Genomic DNA, 24,656 nt, shown 5'->3' on the forward strand with positions numbered 1-24,656 from the left:
GTTTGTCTCCTGCAACTCCAAGATTTTCCTATGGTCAACAGCTCTGACAACAGCCTCTCTCCTCATGAAATGTACAGATGTCTTAATCATGCCACCTTGTTGTTTACCCTGATTGTGCTTCCACCATTGCCTTATTTTAGTAATATTACTAATTTCCCTGCTATTATACCACCATTTGCATATTATGCAGTTTGTGATATTTCTCAGCTTTCCGCAATAGTGCCCAGTGTTTCTCTGGATTGCCTCCACCAGGTCCATGGCCACTCATTATACAAAACTGGCTCCCACAATATGAGAATTCCTTCTGAATCCTAGGGGATGTCTATTTTATGAGGTGTTCTACATAAAGTACTATAATACATGCTGAAATGTGTTCAGCCATTTTTTTCTGTGTCTTGCATAATATTCTGCCACATTTTTCCATAGGAAACACATTCACCCTTTCACTTATGAACAAATCAAGGGACCCTCCCTGCCTATAACCATTTAGCAAGTTGATGGATGAAACCCAAATGATTTTGGGGGTACCTCATTATATGCAAATAAAAAAATGTGGTAAACACTTATTGTACTCTCTCTCTTGATCTGGATTTCAAACACCCTTAACATACTTTGAAGAGTAGGATTGAATTATTTGTCCAAACCAATCCTTTGTATATGTAAATGAGCAGTTGTTTTTAACTGTCTCACTCCATGTCTTCTGCAGATATGTCAAAAATTCATATATGAAATGCTTCCTTTGTCTTTTAAAACCTCTTTGGGAACACCTATTCAGCTAAATATTCCTTGTTCTGCTTCAGTACAAAACATCACAGTTTTGAATTACATAGTAACATAATCCACTGCTACCACAATAAACCTTTTACCTAGTGCATTTGAGGCACTCAGCAGTTCCAACATACATGTACAGCTACCTTCGTATATGTTTCCTCACTCATAGAGAAACGCACCAAGGATTCTTTGGATTTGTCTCAAGCCTCATCTATCTTTTGACATTACTCACAAGTTCTGCAGTATCCCGCTAAAATATTTTGCAGTATTAGCCCATAATGATTCTGTATCAGCCGCATCAGTTTTCTTTGTATATGTTTTATTTAAAATAGTGTACAAATTTAACATCATGGGCTAAGACCAACAGTGATTTTGCCTGCACAGCAATCCATTGTCTCAGTACACTGATTCTTGCTGACTTTAACGATCTGAAGCCCTGCCTGCCAACCATCTTATGACCTCCAAGGTGGGATCCTAGAGCTATGTGTCATATATACTCCTGCCCTTTTCAACTTATGCAATACTCCCACCACAGGTATTTCATGGTTTACTATTTTCCATGGCTGAATTCCAGGGTATTGTTACCAAGTTCCTTTTGTGATGAAACTGGCTCTCAGACATGACCCAAGAAGTTAGGATAGTGAATTTCATGTCCACAGCTTCCTAAGATTAGTTGCAAATAGCATAGCTAAACCGCTTAACCATAACTTCAGTCTTTTCGTAACTAATGCATTAATTTCTTAATGCCCTCAAGCACTCTTTCTGTAATGTCCAACATGGTTTCCATAATTCATTTAGTGTCTTTACCCACCCTCATAATGGCTACTTACTCAATCTTTTGTTAACAGGAATGAAGGCAAAATCTCAGTAGGTTTATTCATACATATGACTACAGCCTCTGAAACCATGAACCACAGCATCCTTCTCAGTAAGTTAGGCAAACATAACTTCAGAAACAACACTGTAAACTAGTTTCAAGGTTATCTACACAGTAGACCATTCTGCGTTTGCTACAGTAACTTTTGCTCCCCATTTGGCTACCTTAACAGTGGGATCCCACAAGACTCAGTTCTCAGACCCTTACTGTTTATTAGTGACCTTCCCATTGAATTCCTTGATATCCAACTGGTCATATTTGCTAATGCCATGCTTCTGCAATCCAGTAATAAACATTCTGAACTCCAAAACAAATTCTAACAAGAGTTCAGAACATTATGTAATGTTATTCCATGAGATTACTAATAAACCACAATAAACCAATGGTACAGTCAAAGCCACACCAATTTGTACATTTGTACCAATCAGCTTCTTACTTTCTACAGCCAATTCACACCCTTCTCAAAAAAAAAAATAACACACCACAATTAAAACAATTAAGGAAGTGTACTGCTGTACTTCTTGGGCTCACCTTCTATCACTTTGTGCCCCTTTGCCCCACCTATGCTACTCATCATGGTATTTTTATTCTCTAAGAAATTACCCCTCCATTACACATTACTGACCAAAGCAGTAATGCTATTCCCAATGTGTCTGAACAAAAATACCTAGGGCTTTTCCTTGACGCTGGCCTTACATTCACAGTACATACTGACTTTGTAACAAAATAACAACCCATCATAAATTGTGCTATAAAATCTCAAATCTTCTCCAACCAAAAACCTGCATAGCTATCTCCAAAAATATATTAATACCTAAACAGGAATATGGGCTCCCATTCCTAGTCTTTCACTCAGCCAAAATGAAAAAAGAAATCACTGGAAACCAGGACAGAGTAATATAAACATTTTTAATAATTCCAACCAATTTCTCCAGGTGCACAGTGTGAACTGAAGTCCTTTAAAAGTAAATATTTTCACCCAGAGGGCTTTCTCAGGTGCATAAATCACTCAGTCCACATCACTAGCAAAATACAAAGAGCTGAAAATAAAATCTATAGATGTATCCTCCTTGCAGATCCATTTCTACACCACTATACTGCCATTAAAAATACAAATTAGTTCTCAGTAGCAGACAGGGCCACCTTTCTCTTAAGCAGACTAATTTTACAAAATCCTGAAACAAGTCTACGGCCTACTGCTTAAAAAGGAAACTTTTATTTTAGATACCACATACCAACTAGGAAGCTCACAAGATTATTCTCTCGCCCTTATAAGACCAAGATTTAGAATTGCACAAGGTAAAAAAGTGTTCTCCTGGCTGGGATTACCTAGTTGGACCTGTTTACCTACTGACCCGCAGTGGTGGTGTTGCAGTAGCGTTGTCGCCTCACAGTAAGACGCTGTCCGGTTCAATTCTCAGCTAGAGCGTCTTCTGCGTGGAGACATGCGTGAATGGGCGTACCTTCGTTGAAGGTTGTGTGTCAGGCCTGGCAAGCTGGTACGTAAAAATCAACTGCCAATCATTAGTGGACAGGAGTTCCGCTGTGGCGACCCCTAACCGGGAAAAGCTGAAAGACACAAACAAACAAACCTGTTTACCTACTGAATAAATAAATAAAGAAATTCCATCAAATACTTCAAGAAATCACTAAAAAAGTATCTAACAGATGAATCAACAAGCTCATGCTTTAGGGACAATGACTAATAACAATCAGATCAAAATATCAAATATTACCTTACAAAGCACAGTGATTATAAATTATGAACAGCAGAAATTAAAGCAATGTACTACTATAACTATGGATATCACTAATACAGTTACATCTCAGAGTCATCAACAGATCAGTGAATGTTTCTCTACTTAGTAAGAGTTTCTCTACTTGTTTCTCTACTTTATTACAAAACATTATCTTAAAACTCCTAAAATCTGAATCCTTAGTCTTACTTATATTAATAGTTGTATTACCTGTGCTGTACATTCTTATTCCCTAAATACCTATGTTCTTTGAAAATACAGCACATTCAACTCATTAGAACTGCATTGTACATCATGCACTGACTTCTGTTCTAAATACTGTGCATGCAAGTATGTATCTATTGGATTTGCTATACTTTTATGAGCCTGAGCCATGAGTAAAAAGGATCAAATGACTGACACACCCACCTAGTCATCAGATAGTAAACAAATAAAATATCTCCATATAGATGAACTGTACTATAGTTCTTTACTTGAGATGAGGTTCAGACATACATTTTCAATCTCCACTGACAATGCAGGCTGTACTATGGATCCCTCTGCTACACCCTTGTGTCCATCTCTGCTTTTGGCCACATGTGAGCATAGACATGCAGGGTCTAGAGTTGTGAAAGTTACTGCCTGTTTAAACATATGCAGAGATATAATCAGACACTGCTACTTCCTTTCATAAAGTTTTCAGTCATGGAAAACCCTTGGTAGTGGTACTTGAAATTGTATACTTTTCATCCCCTTAATACTAGTTAGGGTTGCCTTTAAGAAATATTTATCCTTAATAACTGTGGGTTTCTCAGTGCTAGATGCAGTAATCCCATTCATAACTGTTTTTTTTCTGTCAGCCAGAGAAAAATATAGGTGTTTCTGAGAATCCACTATGTTTTCTTCCAAGCAATCTACTTCCTCAGTATCACTGAATTCATTACCACTAATACAAGGGTTCTCTTCCATAACCTGTAGAAAGTTTGACCTGAAATGAACATCTTACATGCAAAACATCTCCTTACCCCATGTACATGATTGTCCCAAATACCATCTGGTTTTCTTCCCTGAGGATTTTGTATAGAAATAGTATCCTTCTTTCGACGGTAATCTTAGAAGTGTGCATGGCACATTGTTGATCTTTCTTAGACATTTGTCCTGTTGGTCACACACCAGTCAGCAGCAGTCACGTCTGATGCACCAGCTTCATAATCTATTAGCCATACCCTAAAATCTTCTGTTACTGACTTCAAAATCTGCTGTCGCACAAACAGAGCTATCATTTGTTCTGCTGTTTCTTTTGATAACTTTCTCAATGACTTAAAATGTCAATGATTTTAGGAAGTCACTGCATGTACCCCTGTTTCCTTTCTGACACTCCCTAACCTCCAGGAGATAACTTGAAACATGTTCAAAATGGACTTCTAACAGTTATAATATTTGTAGTCTAGGTAGATTACTCATTTTAATAACAGGGCTTAAAGAAATCCAGTTTATTGCTTTTAATTAGTTAAGTGTAAACCCCCAAATTTTTCAAATACTCCCATAAAACTAAGAATAATCAGTCTCACTATACTGAGCAAATAACTTAGTATTAGGACATATGTGTGGCATCTTCTTTTCTGAAGTAAAAGCCAATACCAAAGGACTCTGTCTGACTAAGTTTGCAGATGACTGCAAGCTAGGAACAGTCATTAAATCTCTAAATGACTTAGCCATTCTGCAGGAAGGTTTGTCCCAAATAAATAACTGATGTCAAGATCATGGATTAAAACTAAATGTCAAAAAATACTTTACTGTATCCTTTGCAAAGTTATCTACCTAGGGAACTACAACATTGGCAATATGCCCTTAAGAGCTAACCCAGTTGTTTGGGATTTGGAAACTTATGCGGACATTAACCTAACTTTTGACCTACAAGTGACTACTGTTGTAAGAAATTTCTTCTATATTTCACAAATTATCAACAAAGGGATTTTGTCTAGGACCAGGGATGTCATTGTTGCCCCTTTCCTCATCCCTCATTAGGCCGACCATTGAATATAATGCCCCCTTTGGCATCTATCTTTCCAGACATATGCAACAACTAGAACCCCACAGATATACCTTCCTAAAAGCATACAAGACATAAGCAACATGTCCTATGTGGACTGACTCAAAGCCCTGTCACTATACTTGGTATCCTGCAGATTGCTAAAAGGTGGTCTGTTTCTGGCAGAGAAGGCATCCTCTGACCCATTATTGATGGATTTACTGCACATCAACTGGTCAAATGGCATCAGAAATACTCAGTCTAGGGATCTAAACCTCTTCTGCAACATCAATAGAACAGTTTGGAAGGGATGATATATCTTGCAGAGGATACAGTTTCTGTGGAACAGACTCATCATCCACATAAGTCAAAGTTCATCCCTGTCAATATTCAAGTGCAACTTATATCTATGGATGGGAAACAAAAAAATTACCTCTGGACTGCCCCCTGTACTACTAATGGACAGAGGTTCCTAAATGCTTTATCTTATGCACAGGTCCCCTCAAATTTTCTATCGTATGATCCCAGTTTTTCTCTTTAGGGTAATATACAATTATTGACAATGGGATGGGTAAAGCCAGTCTACTTCTCTGAAGTACAGGCTAACACAGAACGCCTCTGGCTATCAAAGTTCGCAGATGACTGCAAACTAGGAGCCATAGTCGAGTCTCCAAATGATGTGGACATCCTACAGAAGGGCCTCACTGAGACAGATGCCTGGTGTCAGAGGCATGGCCTCAAGCTCAATGCCAAAAAATGCATTGTCATCCCCTTTGGTAAAAACTCTGCACCCATGAACTACCACATAAACGGCAGTCTACTTAATGCTGAATGTGTGATAAGAGACCTTGGGACCCAGGTGGACAGTAGTCTCTCCTTTGATAATCACATTGCCACAGTAGTCACACCTCATCATAAAAGGGTTATCATCCAGGAAAAAGAGGTCATTGTTCCCATTAGACCCATTATAGAGTACAACGCCCCTTTTAGAATGTACCTCACAAGACATCTGCAGCAGCTGGAAAGGCCACAGAAGTACCTCACAAAGAGCATTACTGACCTCAAACAGATGCCCTACACTGACCGTCTCAAAAAAACTCCAGCTTTACACTGTAGCATATCGCCTACTCCGGGGGGATCTCTGCCTAACATATAAAGCTGTGTTAAACCCAGAGCTGTTGGACATGCTACATCTTAAGAAATCCCAATCCCTCCGAGCTACATGCTCTAGGGACCTAAACCTTGTCACCACAATAAACAGGACATGCTGGAGGGATAGATTCCTGTCCAAGAGACTTCCTATACTCTGGAACAAGCTACCCATCTATGTCAAGCAAAGTTCCTCATTAGCACTGTTCAAGAAAAATCTTGATGAGTGGATGGGAAATAGGAAATACACCCTGGGGATCACTTCTGTGGCTCTGCTCGACAGGGGCACAGGAAATTAACTTTTTTGGGCGGTGTAAGCCAGGGACCCTTGTTGGCTAGGCTTACTTAGGCCTTTGAGCCAATAGCCTAGTACCTACCTATGAACCTATGAACCTATAACCAAATCAGGCAGGTTATTTTGAGCACAAAAATGGAAATTGGCTAAGGAAGAATGGAGTTGTTAGGAGTACATATAAATCATGCTTGATGCTATTTAAGATACACCCTGGGATATTGTCAGGGCCCATTGATGCAGTTTTCCTGGCTATTGACATAGCATTCATGACTTGGGTATCAGTTAGTGGGGTATCTTGGAAGATAATAGGGATGAAAGAGGTTGGAGCTGAATTTAACACTTAGTAAGTTTGCTATGTCTTCAGTTTTGGTGTAGGTGGAGTCATTCACAATCAGCTTAGCACATTCCTGCACTGAGCTCTTGGGTTTACAAACATAGCTAAAGAAGGCTTTTTGGCTGCTGTTTGCATGAGTGGTTATCTTTAAGTCAGACTTGGATTTGGTTGTTTTCATTAAACTCCTGAGTTGCTTATTTATTTTAATGATGATGGATCTAGCCCACTGTGGTATACTCTTCTGATACTTGGCAATGACTCTCTTCTTTTTTGTTGTAAAGTTCATGTATAATGTCTGCTTGTCACATATATTACCTTACCACATAGCTATAAACATATATGGACATATGTAAATATATTGAACATGAACTCCTTGCATATTAAATGTGTTATGCTTGGAATTTAATATCATATATAACATCACCACAGAAGAAATACCTGTTTTATCATTGTATAGTGTCATTACAGAACAATTACATTTTTGTGTCTAAATGTCTTAAGAATTACATATGTAATATATCCTTGTAAAATTTGTTTTCTCATGAGTATCTTAAATGTATCTTTTGGAATTTTTCTTCTTGGGCTTTCACTGAATATGGGCCTAGCCTTGACAGACTTTCCCAGGTAACAAAGACAAATGAATACATAATAAAATAAAGTTCTAATGACATGGTAAGTGAAGTTCATTCTGGAAGGTTTATGTGTCAAGCGTGACTTAACAATCCACAGTTTGCAATAGTCTATAAACTTTGTTAATTAACCAGAAGTCTTTGTTCTCTGCATGGAGAATTGAGAAATAAGAAACAAGCAATCTCCATGGTATCCCCTAAGTCTCAAACAACCCAATATACAAGTATAGTGGGTCCAAAATAAAATAGTGTAAGAAATTTCTCAGTGTGGAAGTTTTTCAATTCCTGTATGTCTAGTTAATCACTCTATATTAAAAAGCAGAAAAAAATCAAAAAATGGTAGTAGAAGTAGTGAACTTAAAAAACATCCTAAATCAAAAAATAAAAATGTATTTTGAAATATTATTAATATTTTACAGTACTATTAACTCTAGTAGGTATTCATAAGCATTCTAAGCAGGGAAGACAGTCTGCTTCCAGTTTAAAATCCCTTATTAAGCACACAGACAAGCAATCCAAACAAAACAAAAAATAAAAAGAATGATAGTTTCATCCTTTCTGACAATGTACCTGTTATCAGGTAGGGGAGTGGTTTATTTTGTTGTAAAAAAACTATAATGGTATACATATTAATAAATTCAAATCTCTTCGCCCCATCCTTATCAGTGTGATATTCAAGCTGGTACTGCCCTACTTACTAAACTTCCTAATAATGTAAACCTTATACACTTTAAATTAATAAAATTAATAATGATGTGGTGCTTCTTATTAAACAGATTATTATTAAACTAAGTCTGAGAATTTATAAAAGACATTATAATACATGGGTGGAATTATATACATATACATACACACACACACACATGCATATATATATATATATATATATATATATATATATATATATATATATATATATATATATATATATATATATATATATATATATATATATATATACACATATATATGCTTGTGTGTGTATGTGTGTGTGTGTGTGTGTGTGTGTGTGTGTGTGTGTATATATATATTGGCATCTAGTAAAATATATTGTCCAAAGATAATCTAGTTCCATAAATTATTCTTAACAAATATCACTTTTGTCTCTCTAGACTTCTTCGGGTCTGTGTACAAGAACCTTAAAAAATATATTATCTAGAAAAATCTTACTAAAACTAACCAATATGAATAGCAAAAAACAATAAACCAAAATTAAAACAAGAATATAACCTTATCTGTACATTTAATGAGTAAGTTAAACCAGATAAAATACATCAACATAGTGCTGGCCAGTGTGGGATAGAAACAATAGTGTCCTTATAGAAGTAGTGAACACTCCATACAAAATAACACTAAAATCAATACTTAAAAATAAATTAATAACCCAGTATAAATTAAATAAAAAAACTATTAATAACTAAAAAATGCATGACAATTTAAAGAATAATTAGCTAGTATTGATATTAATAATCATTTGCAATAAAGTGGAAAAAAGCATCGTTCTGTTTATGTTTTGTTTAGTTTGGATCACTTGTCTGTGTGCTTAATAAAGGATTTGTGACTGGAAACAGACTGTCTACCCTGCTTGGATTACTTCTAAATACCTACTAGAGTTAATAGTTCTGTATAATATCAATATAAGTTTGCTACTTCTACTACATTTTTTTTATTTCTTTCTTCTTTTTAATATATAGTTATTAAGTAGACATACAGGAATTGACAAGCTTCTACACAGAGGAGATTTGAGAAATAAATACCAAAAGGAGCATTTAGAGCATTGCACCCTGAGGGACACCACTGGTCACTTTCATATTTTCTAAAGAGGCACCTGCAGCCCACAAGGTTTGGGTTTTCTCTTTCAGACCATTTGTGACCCATCTTCTTCATATAAATTTTTAAAGCATTTAGCTTTAGTATGATACTACTAAGGGAAATGGTATTGAAGGCCTTGGCCAGGTCAAGATGCACTGCATGTACTGCATGGTCATCATGTATACCCTCCTTAACCCTTTTCAAGAAATTTACCAGATTAAATAGACAGCATCTGCCCTTCCCAAAACCAAGTTCTTAGAGGACAAGTCTAAGAAAATTTTTGATATAACATTTTTATGAGGTCAGTTGTAATACATTCTATGGCTTTGCAGATGAAGCCTGTAAAGTTGATAGGTCTGTAATTACTTGGGCATCACTGCTGTGCACCATTCATCAGGGATAAAACCAATAGTTAAACTAAGTTAAACAGTTTAAGGAGTGTGTCTGCAGGGCCAAATTTAACACTATTAATTAAGCAATCGGGTATACTGTTGGGTCCCATGAAGAAAATATTTTTGCCTTGGTTAGTATTTTCATTAAATGATCTACAGAGGTAATTGATGGAATATCGGATTCAAATATTTTGGGACATTTAACATACATCTCAGGGGTGAAGTTTGCACTAAATTTGATCAGCAAGAAATATACAATGTCAGTTGGGTCAGAATATAAGGCTCCATTATTAAGTTCAGAGAAATATATTGCTTTTCTAACACAGGTAAAGCGTGATCTTTGGTTTCAGAGGCCAGCCTAAGTTCATGGACTACTATGTAGATCTAACCATGTTCTTCAACTTTTTTTTTTTTTGTAATGATTATGATATTATCCATGAGAAGATGGGTTTAAGATGGGTTTTGGATCTTCTAAACAATTTAATGAGTTTATTGTGTTGCATAGTTTATTTATAGTGGTAGACCACCAGAATGGTTTGTTTTTAAATGTCCCAGGCTACTTGGTTCTAGTAGGCACTGCTACCTCTATACATTTTTCTAAATGGTTGTAAACTTCTTTAGTGAAGATTGCTGCTGTAGTAAGGTCAGTGGTGAGGAAATTAGATATTTTGTCACATAACAGGTTGAGGCTGTTGTGTTTGCAATCCTTATATTTAGTTGGGTTTGCTATGGGAGATTTTTGGAGTTTAAAAGAAAGGTCAAAAGTTTATGGTTAAAGTTTACTCGGGAAGAAGACACCAGAGGAGTAATGTAAGAAATGGCCATATTTGTAACAATCTGGTCAAGAAGGATGTATCCTCAAGCAGGTTTATTTGCTAGCAGCTACTCAATGAAATTTTTGTTTACTAAGTTGCGGAATTTTGGGGTATATCGCACATTAGAGGTATAGGTGTCCCAGTTTATTGAAGGGTAGTTAAAGTCACCCAAAATAAGTGAGTTTTTGCTAACACAGTGATCATTTAGAACACTGAGGAATATTACATGAACATTGACAGTCAAAGATGGTGCTCTGTAACAAGCTATTAGTTGATAATTAAACCTACCTAGAATGATCTGCAATTAAATTAGTTAAGTTTGTGAGTTTCTAGGCATCTTCCCAGAGGTAATTTGTTCCTTGACAAATATGGAGACTCTGCAAGTTGCCACTAGGCCTGAAGGCATGAAAAGTGCAAACCCCTTGCATAGAGGAAGTGTTGTCTTTGCATTTAAACCAAGTTTCAGTAATTTCAAAGGCATGCATGTTTTCCAAATGCAGGAGTGCTTCAAGATTCAACACCTTTTATTGTTTAGAGTTCTGGCAAGAGAGCCATCATCAATTGGACTCTGCTTAAAAAGTCAGTAGAAAGGCAGCAAAAGGTTTTTGCGAGTATACAATCCAATGAAATGAGAGGTGTAGGCCATCCTTAGGGAAGCAAGCCAAACTGTTGAGCATTTCGTCCCAAGCACATACTGGATCCCCCTACAATAATATCAGCAATTTAACCAACTACTAAAGCCAATTATCTTTACTTTGCATTTAGGTGTCATACAAAATGAAAGAAGGACTCCACTCAGGACTAGTATCTTACTTGCATTTGTGATATGCTGAAAACAATGCATCAGTTCTATCTTCAGGGTTATTGTTTCAATATAAACATTATAGATTCTCATGGCAATAGTTCTGACCATTTTAAACACTGAGATAAATTCACAATTTAAACAGATTCATTGTTCTTTAGGAGAACCATGCATATACATAAAGTGTTGTTTCACCATTACGTCAGCTCAGTTCATTGATTTAATAACTTCTATGCCCATATCTACTTTTTATTCTCATAGATGAGCAGCACAGTGGTGAAGTGAGTAGCATTGCTGACTCACAGCAAGAGGTTCTCCTGTTTGGTTCTCAGTTGGGGTGACTTCTGTGAAGAGTTTGCATACTCTGCCTTTGTCCACATGGGTATTCTGTGGATGCTTTAGTTTCCTCCTGCATTCCAAAAACACACAGTAGACATATTGGTGACTTCTAAACTGTCCTTAGAGATATGTGTGGGCATATGTGATATGAAAAACCTGGCAATCTACTTTCATTTACCTTTGTCTGTTGGGCTGGCAAGCTAAACACTGATACCAGTACTGCACACAAAAAGGAGTTCTGGAGCTAGGTTCCAAGCAAAACTAAGCATTTACATCACTGATGCATAGGAGATACAGTGGTGGAGCTAAGGTCAGTAAAAAAACTGATCACTGATTTCACTAGTATACAGTAGGAGCACAAGTGGAGCTAAGGTCCATACAAAGTTGACCACTGATATCATTGGTTTACAGGAGGGGCAGAAATAGAGTTAAGGTTCAGACAAAGCTGTGCATCAGTATCAGTGCTGTACAGAAGAAGCAGGGATGGTATTATAATCCATAAAAAAAAACTGACTACTGACATTTCTATACAGGAGGAAGGACAAGGTAGGGCTACAACAAAAAGATTGTTTGTCAACGTGCAAGAACATTTATATCAGGGAATCTCACATTATATTGTACAAAGGTAATGCCTGAAGGAGTATTAGCCTTACCTGTTTTAGCTCAGAGATATCTTTAGCCTTACAGATGGCATAAAAAGATCCTATTAGCAGTGCCATGATCAACAGATGCATTATGATCCGGAGTATATAGATCAGGACCTTCTGTTTCAGTGGCATATTCGCTTTGTTAATGTGCCTTTGTTCTTCTTCAAAATCCAGCTGTGGACAAGAGGAAATGGATCAGCCATAATTCAGACAACAGACACATCTAACAACTTTCCATCCACCTTATACAGTTCATCAGGGTTCTTGAATCGGTCATCAAAACAGACTTTACCACAACAGAAGTAATTGAAAGAGTATTTGTAAAAATGGAATTAATTTAACTCAGTCAACAAAATTGAAAACATATTTTTGCAGGGGGCCTCCTGCATACTCTGACTAGCATGAAAAGCCCTGAACTGTGAGAAACAAGCTTTTCATCAAAAAGGGAATAAAAAGCTCTTATTTCACTTCTGCTTAAATATTTTATTTGTGCGTATTACGAAGTGCGTGGTGATACAGTTTTGTAGTTTTTTGCATTTTTCCATATTTTAGCCAAAATAGTTAACTGTTTGCATTTTTAACTTGTTCTGTGACCTCGGGCTTGCAGCTTCCTTTGAAACTATGGGAGAATTGTGAACTAATGCAAAATATGGGCATTGTTTATATGTTTTACTGCACTTCTATCGCCATAAGTAGAATTACTTGTAAAAACAAGCTATTTGTATTTTGAAATAGGTATGGGACTTTAAACTTGTAGTCTTGTTCATAGTTGTGGCTGAATTTTGAACTACCACAGGATCTGAGCCTCATTTAGTCATTTACTACTGCATTTTTTTAATAATTAGTGTTACTGGAAAATTGCTGCCTTATCTCCTGTCTTACACTATAGTTTGGATTGCAGTAGTGGCAGTATTGTAATTTTTGATACAGAATGTGTGCTTATGTTCTTCTACAGCTGTTTACATTCCAGTTTTGTTGCTAGAGTCTTATATTCTGCTTATCCTTTGCCTGATTAAAGTTACATTCCATTGCCTTTCTGTTGTTACATTGCTACTATTTTTCCATTGTTCTTGTGTCTGTCCCAGCCCCTACTGATACATTAAGTAGTGTTCTCCCTGATGCTTTCTACTGTTTATACACTAATTATTGTGTCTGTCCCAGCCCCTACTGATACATTAAGTAGTGTTCTCCCTGATGCTTTCTACTGTTTATACACTAATTATTGTGTCTGTCCCAGCCCCTACTGATACATTAAGTAGTGTTCTCCCTGATGCTTTCTACTGTTTATACACTAATTATACTTTTTCCCTACCCCACTGTAAAAGCTAAAGTTTCTAAAATTCTAACCTACCTGAGGTCATTGACCTATAGCTCAGAGTCATAAGACTAAGACAACTGAAATTTGATACAAGTTCTGAAGTCACGGATCCCCACTATTGACTTTATTTGACTGGATCCCTCTCTAACTAGTTTGTTATAAACAGCACAAAGCTCTGTCCACCCAGGGTATTTTATTCAAGACTCAGAAGTGTTGTAAGCTCAGAAATGTGAGAAATGAGCTTTTCCTCAAAAAAGGAAGAAAAAAAGATGCACTAAGCTGTTCTCAGCATACTGCTGCCTCTGGATTGTATATTGGGATGAGTGCGCAAGAGATTTTGTCCTGTAAAAGACCTGTATACTCTATACAATCTTAGAAACAAAGGTCTGAGGCTCAAATAACCTGTGCCAAGTGCATATAAACACATGATGAGCTGCAGTACTCCTCTAGCCAAATAACTAGGCATTTCCCAATACCTTAGAAGTACGTCAACCCAAACATGATCTTAAAAATAAGTTGAACTCCAAGCAGTTACTGTCACCCCTGACAACTTCTCCCCTGAGTCATTCATGTTGAAACCATGGATCAATACTTCCTCACAATTTCTGTAGTCAGCCAAACTGAGATAGGTATCTTGAGACAGTGTAAGCATTTTCTCAAACCATCTACTACTCAAACACCATAACACTGAGTGTAACAGAAGTACATATGTTATGACCTTGAAGGCAAACATCTCACACACAGTAAACTCAGACACCAAAATCATCAGCCGTACCCCATACACCACACCTTACCAAGGTCACCACAGTGCATATAATCCATCATATGCTGAGGTTCAAAAGATTAACTTACCTAAACCTCAAAGACTTCCAAAATACAACACAGGAACAAAGCACATTAAGTCTACCAACTCAAATCACATGAGGAGTTCCAAAGTTATGGATGCTGAGCCCATAAGGCAGGCACCCAACCAAGCAACCAACCAAACATTCTAGTTATAGGTTACTCCATTGTAAAACATACATGTATACCTTAAATCGGGCTGAGCAAGGAAAGTGTGATGGTTAGTAATCTTTCTGGTGTCAGGATCTGTCAGATCACACATGCACTCAAGTCCTTGAAGAACAAGCACTGGTCTGACTCTGTCATAGTACACATGGGTGTCAATGACTTGAGATGCACCCCCCTGGACTATATGAAGACAGAGATGATGGCGTTCTCAAATTATGTGTCCCAGACCGGCATTAGCCTCACATTGAACAGCATTCTACCTTCTCCAAGGATGCTAAAATATGAGAGAAAGTAATTGATTTCTATAATTGGATAAGCTTTTATTATCATCCACAGGAGGTCCAATATTTGTCAGCCTCTGAGGATATGATCAACATTCCATGCTGCTTCACCAGGGATGGTCTGCATCTGTCCTCTAATGGGTTTTGATTACTGACAAGGATATTACTCCTACATTTCCTTTTTTAAGCAATGCCAGCTTGACAAACTTATCAACATAATGAAGCAAGCAAAAGAAAATATAAAGGTGTTATTGATCAATACTAGGAACCGAAACAAAAAACTTTACTCCCTATGAGCCCCCCTCACCCTGAATGACATAGTGACTGAGATATGGTTTAAAACAGTGAAGAGCACTCTGGCTGTGCAGGGCTATAATGCCTCATTCACATTTAGACCAGCAACTGTGCAGGAGGGAAAAAAAGGTGGAGGTGTCTCAGTCTTCATCCAGAAGAGAATCAAATCAAGGCTGGTAAAACAGCATGATTTGCTAGAGCTTTTTCATGTCCAAATAACCATTAGAAAGGTCCTGTACCATATATTAGCTAACTATAAAACTCCCTCTTTGACCCAAGAAAGTCAAAACGCCTATCTATAGGAACTGCTATCATATTAGTATTAAACCCAATACCATTTTCCTAGGTGATCTAAACTATCCAACTATAGACTGGGACCTCTAATTACACCACCACTAGTGCACAAGCACAAAGATTCCTGGATTTTGTCAAAACAATCACTGGAACAATTAGTCAGAGTACATACTACAGGGATCAACATATTTGATCGTGTCTTTACTAATATGGGAGAATCTTGCATCATCCTTTGTATATTATATCTTAATCACATGTTAGGTCTGACCATAAAGCCATCTCTGTAAAAATGAAATTGAAACCTGAGGCCCCTTCCAACTAAGGTACTTTTATAATGTTCTCCAAGACAATCTACCTACTCCCAAGTGATACATTGTGAAGGTTTACATTCCCACCAAGCTCAGTTAACTCCACTGAATACATGGAAATGTACATCAGCACATGTAAACAACTGCATAGATGCAGCTGCACCCTGTAAGAACAAGTACAGTGTAAACCTCAGAAACAAACCCCATTAGTGGAACCACAACATCAGTAAGCTTTAGTATAAGAAGAAGTTAATTTTGACCAGATGTAAGAAAAGTAATTACGAAAAATCAGCACAGAGTAGGAAAACAGATCAACTGTAAACTACCACTCGTAAAAATAATTTATTGAAGAGAGTAAGTGCTTTCATCATGTCTATAACAAAGACTTCCTTAGAATCAAAGTATTAACCACAACAATCATTTAAAAACCTCTCTAATCTTAATCACAAGTCATTCCCACCAATAAAAATGCTTTGTATATTTAAAGAAACATTTGTATATACAGTAAGTTAATAGACACCCTAGTAGAGAATAGATCACAAATCATAACAAAATACAAAACTAGGTAAATTTAAAATTGCATATAGAAACAACATGCACCCCTGTTAAAATGTGACCAGTTATACACAAAGGCGAGAACTTGAAAAATATTTTCAATAAGATAACAACTATACCATTTTATACCATGTACAAATGAAACTTCAAAATACTGACAGTGGAGACCTTGTCATTGAGACCTAGTGGTAAATGGGCGTTCAGTTTAATCTGCCATCTCAACTCTTTAGCTTCAATAAGAAAAGTAACTCCCAGAAAGGTAGAGCCCTTATCATTGAGATAAACAGTTCAGTAACTTAATAAAATCCACCAAAGCCAAGGCTGAGGCTAAAAAGCCACACAAACCAAAGACAATCCAAGGCCTTTTTAGTTATGCTCATAATCTCAGAAGAACTACACAGCAATGTGCAGAGCTAATTATGAACAATATTACCTGTACTGTGGCTAAAGAGATATAAGATATAGCATACTGATATAACATACTGCCTGATAAATTCAGCTCAAACTTTAACCTTCTCTTCCTTCCATCTATCCTACAAGACATACCTGAAATCGACTTGCTTCCATCTATCACACAAGACCAAGTCCTGAAAGTGCTATTAAAAGCCAAAAACACTGCATCTACAGGTGCTGACAATGTCTCTGGGTGCATCTCAAACAGCATGAAGTATGATATATTCACCCCTCACCAAGCAACACTGTTTAACGTCAGCCTCCATACAGATTTTGTGCTAAGCAAATGGAGAACAGCTATAGCCATTCTAATGCATAAGGGAAGGCCTTCCCCACACCCAGGCAATTACAGACTCATAAGTCTAACCAGCCTCATATGGAAAGCCATAGAAAGACTTATCATGGAACTAATCAATAAGGTTGTAGGGAACCTTCAAATACTGGACCTGTCTCAGTTTGGATTCTTCAAGGGTAGGACATGAGTTACACAACCTTTTAGGCTTCTTTGAAAAGGTCATCAAAGCAATGGATGCATACCGCAATCTAGCCAAGTCTTTTGACACAATCTTTTAGTCATAGTAGAAAATCTAAATAAACTGGGAATAAACCCCTGTGTCATTCACTGGATTGCAAACTGGCTCACAGATAGGACACAGCAGATCAAAACAGCGTAGGCTACGTTCACAAAGAGACCATTCACTAGAGAAGTCCTCCAGAGACTTCTATTTCACATTTACTTCTCTAAAGTAAAAGTCAAGGGCTCTGTTTGAGTAAGTTGCAGATGGCTACAAGCCATGAGCAGTCATTAAATCCCTAAATGACTTAGCCATCCTACAGGAAAGTTTGTCACACATAAATAATTGGTGCCAGAACCGTGGACTGAAACTAAATGCCAAAAAATGAATTATATCCTTTGGGAAGTTGTTTACCCCTGGCAACTACTGCATTGACAAATATTCCCCTAAGTGCTAAACCAGTTATTTGGGATGTGGGCAATTATGTGGACATTGACCTAACTGTTAACCAACCTGTGTCCACTGTAGTAAGAAAGTCCATCTATAGTGCACAGCTTATAAACAAAGGGATTTTGACTTTTAGAAATGTCATTGTCCACATTTACTTAGTCGTCATTAGGCCAGTCATTGAGTATAATGCAACATTCTGTATGTATCTGTACATAGATATGAAACAACTGGAATTCCTACAGAGATACTTTACTAAAAGGACACAAGTCCTAAACAATATGTTTCACATTGGCCTTGTCACTATACTCGACATACTACAGATTGTTGAGAGGTGAATGCAAAGCATCTTCTGACCCAATATGGATGGACCTACTACAGATCAACAATTCAAATGGGATCAGAAATACTCGGTCAAGGGATCATAACTTTTTCCACAACATCAACAGAAAATTTACCCCAGGACTGCCCCCTATACTACTACTGGACAGATGGAACTCCTGAAATGCTTTATCCCATGCATGGGTCCCCTCAAATTATCTAGTTACTCTTATTAGGAGTAATATATAATTATTGAGCATGGGCTGGGTAAGACCAGTTTATAACCAAATACAACAGCTTTTTTTGAGCACAAAAAGAGAAATTAGCTAAGCTTAAAATGGCCCACAAGGCAGCTAGCCTAGTACTTAGCTATGAACCTATAAGTACAACTTGGATATATGGATGGGGAACTAAAAATTTACCCTAGGTCTATCCCCAGTACTACTAATATTTAGAGGAAGCTCCTAAATGCTTTATCCCACACAGGTCCCCTCAAATTATCCATAGTATTATATACAATATATAATTATCAACCACTGGATGAGTAAGGCCACTCTAACAACAAATGGATTAGGTTAATTCAAGCACCAAAAGAGAAACTGGCTAGGCTTATAAGGCCCACAAGAGTTGCTAGCCTAACACTTACCTATCAACCTATGAACCTATGACCTTGAGTAGCATACTACCTTCACCTAGAATGATACCACAATACAAAGATGGGTTGCACCTGTCACACCTAGGTTTTCGAATACTGGCCAAGGCTCTTGCCGTCCCCATAGTGCCTTTTTTAGGCAAGGCTCAAAGGACAAACCAACCACCGTAACGAGCACAGGTAACCAAAAACTAAGGGTAATGCTACTCAACGCCAGAAGTCTCAACCTCAAAATGCACACACTCAAGGCTCTCCTCAGCATGGAGAAAATCAATGTTTGTGCAGTGACGGAAACCTGGTTCAAGGCTCAAGAGAGCACCCCAGCACTGCCAGGTTACAATTCATATCATACCTTCCGGCCTCAGTTACCAGATCGCAGTACAAAGGGCGGAGGTGTATCCATATTCATCAAGGATACCCATATCTCCAGGTTAGTAGCGCAGCATGATGCTCCACAGATCATCCATGCACAACTATCAGCAGGCAAAAACAAATTTAAAGTCATAGCCGGTTATAGATCGCCCACCATGTCGCAAGATGCTCACTTTACATTCCTTGAGACATTGGAAAATATAAAGGTTCTGCCCAACACCATAATCTTGGGTGATTTCAACTACCCTAGTATAGACTGGGCGAACTACCAATGTTCCAACTCCTATGCTCAGCGATTCATAGAATTTATAAATTCAAATGCCCTTGAACAACTGGTATGTTCCCCCACTAGAGGGGACAACATATTGGATTTAATCATCACAAATATGGGCGCCCACTGTACCACACCCGTTATCACTCCCTCCTTGGTCAGATCCGACCACAAACTGATAACCCTGGACATCCTCACCCCTCCACCTCCCCCAGTCAAAAAAACATAGTCAAAAACCTTTCCAAAGCAAACTTCAAACTACTTGCATCTGAAGTGAAAAGCTTTACTATTCCCTTGCAGAAGGATAATGATATCCAGGATGCTGAATCCTACACCAAGGCACTCTATATGGATCTTCAGGATTGCATGGACCGTGCTATCCCAAATAAAACCAAGACTCCTTCCTCAAGCAAGAAGAAGCCAGTTTGGTGGACCCCGCCCATAAGCAAACTTTACAATAAAAGGAGGAGACTTATACAAAAAAAGGCCAAATCTCAAGTAGAAAAATCATCCCTGATCAGCATTAGTAAGAAATCGAGGGCCCTCATCAAGTCAACTAAAGCTAATTTTGAAAAGAAAGTTACCAAGGATGCCAAGGATAACCATAAGGCCTTCTATGGCTACATCAAAAACCTAAATGGCAACGCTCAGGTCTGTTCTGAGCTAGTACAAAATGGAACAAAATACACTGACCCTTCTGACATTGCCAACATCTTGGCTGACAGGTTCAGTGCAAATTTCTCCCCTACAGGGCCTATTACCATTCCAGGGGATTGTGTAAGTCCAATTATTACTGATACATTGGTTAACAAGGCTCTATCTAAAGATAAAAACACTGCCTCCATGGGACCAGATGGTGTCCCAGGCTGTGTCATACACAAGCTCCAAAAGGAATTAACCCCGCATCTTAATACCCTGTTCAGTATCAGCCTCTCCACAGGATATGTGCCCAGAGAATGGCGAACGGCAATGGTGGTCCTGCTACACAAGGGTGGCGCCACAACTGACCCTGGGAACTACCGACCAATAAGCCTGACCAGTCTGATCTGTAAGGCTATGGAGCGAATCATTATGGAACTCATAAATGGAGAGATTGGGAACCTCCAGTCACTGGAACTCACACAATTCGGCTTCATCAAGGGCAGATCATGCCTCCTGAACCTGGTGGATTTCTTTGAGACAGTTACTCAGGCTATAGATAAGGGAAAGGAGCTACACACGGCTTACCTTGACCTTGCAAAAGCATTTGACACCATTCCCCATTCGGGTATTATTGATAAGCTCACCAGCCTGGGCATAAACCCTTCCATCAGAAGATGGATCGCAAACTGGCTCTCAGACAGATCCCATAAAGTAAGAGTAGCGGGACTTAAGTCCGAATCCAGACCAGTAATGAGTGGTGTGCCTCAGGGCTCTGTCCTGGGGCCCCTCCTGTTTGGCATATACTTCTCAGAAGTAAAGACAAGCACGGAAGGGCTGTGGCTGACTAAGTTTGCAGACGACTGCAAACTGGGTGCTATAATAGAGTCTCCGACTGACATGGAGTTCCTCCAGAAGGGCTTAAATGAGACTGATGCATGGTGTCAAAGCCACGGTCTCAAGCTAAATGCAGAAACATGCATAGTAATCCCCTTTGGAAAAAACAGAGTACCCACAAACTACAACATAGAAGGTAATCCCCTGAAATCTGAAGAAGAAATAAGGGATCTAGGGACCCAAGTAGATAGCCAGCTTTCCTTTGATAACCATGTTGCCAAAGTGATTAGAAAATCCTTCTGTGTGACCCATCTGATCATGAAAGGGTTCGCATCAAGATCTAAGGATGTAATGGTGCCCCTCTACTCTTCCCTCATCAGACCCATTATTGAGTACAATGCACCAATTGGAATGTACCTGGCTAGACATCTCCAGCAGCTGGAGAGACCACAGAGGCACCTAACCAAGAGAATTACTGGCCTCAAACAGTTGCCCTATGCAGCACGATTGAAAAAGTTAAGACTGTTCTCTGTTGCATACCGCTTTCTCAGAGGCGATCTCTGTCTAACGTACAGAGCCATGTCCAACCCAGAATTGTTGAACATGCTCCATCTTAGCAAAACCAAATCTACTTGAGCTACACGCTCTAGGGATATAAACCTCAACACAATAATGAGTAGAACATGCTGGAGGGATAGATTCCCTTCGCAGAGACTTCCCTTACTATGGATCAGGGTCCCGATCTACAATAAGACAGAGCCCCTCACTATCACTCTTCAAGAGGAACCTTGATGAGTGGATGGGTAACAGAAAGCTCACACCGGGGATCACACCAACAGCACTACTAGATAGAGGCCAAGGGTACTAGCTGCTAGTACAAGGGTCTAGGGAACTACTAAAGGGGCGGTGAATACCGCACAACGTGGCTGGGCTAATATATGCCTTCGGGCAGATAGCTCAGTACCAACCTATGAACCTATAACATCTGCCTACAAATTATTTCTATTCAGATAATGAGCCACTCTGAAGAAAGAAAAAAAAAAGAAAGATCTCTGAAGGTCAAGGCTGCACAACCTTTGAACTACAATAATTAAGCAGTGGAGGCAAATTCACACTATCCTTTTCACTGAAAGTATTTTAAATGCATTCATTGGATAATTTCTGTTTCACAAATCTCCATTTCAATAAAATCATGCAGAACCCTTCTTCAACTGGATGATTAACTTCATTGCAGGGCAAGAAAATTGCTAGCTTATGACAGCAGTCAAAGAGAACTGTGCCAAGCTCCCTATCAAATTTACTGCTTTAGCCTTGTACTCCATCAAATTCCCACAGAATTTATAAGGTCTGAAGAGCTTTCAAATTTCTGGGGGTTATGAAAACCAGTACAGGTTAAAAGATTTTAAGGGATTAAAGGAGCCTGTTTCATAGCCCAGAGAGATTAAAATATTCCTTGCGGATTTCACATTGTGGGGAATTTCTAAAGAGCTTACCATATCAGAGAGGTGCATGAAACAGTTTTCTATTTCTCAAGGGAGTTTTCTATCTCTCAAGGGAATTTCTAGAGCTGGGATGTTTAGCATGTATTGGAGCTTATTCACTACTATGGATAAATTCTTACACTCACAATATGAATTCCGTGTCTTTTGAAGTTTCAAGTCTTGGGGACATTCACAACTTCTGAACTTTCTCATATGATCAGACTGATTTTACAATTCGGAGAGTGATCTATATTCTAGGTGATTTGATGACTTTGGTGCCCAGGGTTCCGTGATATGGGCAGCTTCATGAGTTTATGCTGTACCAACAAACAACAAGTTGGACAGGGGTGGAAGGGTAATGCTGGGGTTGCCATACTTGGAAAAAGAGCTGTAAGCTAACTGATCTTAAAAGTAAGACAAAAAATACTTTCACAAAGCAGCCAAATTTGGACAAGCAGGTATAAATGACATGCTGTAACAAAGCAAAAATAAGCCATCTAATGAGACATTTAGGAACAGCTTTGCCTTTTCATTTAAACTGACATGGACTTAAATTTTATAGTGCAGAAGGTCAGGGAATGCTACTCTGTGTACTCAAGGTAAAAGAGTCTGCCTTGACAGAACATTATGCTAACCATGCATAACACCCCAGAGTATAGTTTAATGTCATTTTTCCCATTATTTGTGCCCCAGAATACATAATGTAAACGTTATACACATAGACAGAGCTCTAATCTGGCTTTAGAATCTCTTAACAATGGATAGTGATTCCTTCCTTCCATGCTATCAAGTTTTCTGATACATATGGTAAAGGCTAATGTTCTTTTCCAGTCTCCCAGGCATCAGGTAAGGCTATCCATAGTCTTTCATGGCAAGGTGAAATGTGTCCATCAATGTAGTCTTCAGAGTTTGTTACTGTCTAATATGTTCACCTATTTGACAAATTGTGGCTAATATATACAGTACAAAGAGAGAAAGAGGGAGACACAGAGAGATATGTTTGTGTGTGTTTATTATTTTTGTTGCAGTACTACAAGCCTCAGGGACATGATGGTTTCATCTAAAAGTCATGAAGTCATGTCCATTTTGGCAGATTTTTGTTCAAGGCAAATGTTTGGTGATTTACTTCAAGAAAGACGACTGTGTAATTAATGTCTGTCTGAAAGAAGATGCAAAGGGGGCAAAACAAAGTGTAACCTGGACTAAAATCCTGACGTGGATACACTACTCTGCTTGGGTGGCTCTTAACTATGGGCATTAAAATATGTACTTTTATACATTTTCTAAGCAATTCTTGGTTAAATTTTATATAATCAAGGAAGGAGATCAATTTCTCTGTGGGTAATAATTTCTAAATGATTTGTCACACAGGAAGCAAGAATGTTCTGCATTTTAACATTCTTCTCTGTACTTCTCTTCCTTTTTCTTGCTTTTTCAAACATGCCAAAGCCAAGTAAATAAGAAGGAAAGTTAATGAAACGAATTGCTAGTGAGTTACACATTTACAAAATATTGCTTAAAGTTTCAGAGTTTAAGCTAAGATCATATGGTGGTATTTAACAATTACTGTGCTACAGTCTGTTTTTACAGAAAAACAGTAAACACTCATATTATAAATGGTAATGTTTTAAACAAGATATATAAGATCTATTTTACTATCTAATTAACATTTTTGAGTTGCAGTTTCATAAACTCACAGATCTTTGAAGTAATAAAATCAAAACTCAGTACTATGAAGGCAGAAGCAAGTATTAACATGAGTTCTGCAGGGGAAGCAAATCCTATACTGTTCTGTTCCACATCAACTAAAGCAGGAAACAAACACTAATGGGTCCTGCAGTGAGATAAATATACATAAATAGGTAGATAGATACATGTGTGTGTGTGTGTGTGTGTGTGTGTGTGTGTGTGTGTGTGTGTGTGTGTGTACATGTGTGTGTGTGTGTTTAAGTATATTATTTTATATGGTCTACTATC

The 24,656-nt window shown here is 38.0% G+C and overlaps 1 protein-coding gene across 2 annotated transcripts in view; it reads right to left on the bottom strand.

Annotated features, from left to right (window-relative positions):
• TMC8 (transmembrane channel like 8) overlaps positions 1-24,656 on the bottom strand; it is an 829,418-nt gene that overhangs the window by 374,210 nt on the left and 430,552 nt on the right. For both annotated transcript variants that reach the window (XM_044068180.1, XM_044068179.1), the window contains one exon: positions 12,637-12,804. In XM_044068180.1, coding sequence (XP_043924115.1) covers positions 12,637-12,804 — 168 coding nt within the window. The remainder of the gene's footprint in view (positions 1-12,636; positions 12,805-24,656) is intronic.

The sequence above is a fragment of the Protopterus annectens genome, chromosome 4.part0 (assembly GCF_019279795.1).
Source record: "Protopterus annectens isolate FY-2018-M chromosome 4.part0, PAN1.0, whole genome shotgun sequence".
Taxonomy (NCBI): Eukaryota; Metazoa; Chordata; order Ceratodontiformes; family Protopteridae; genus Protopterus; species Protopterus annectens.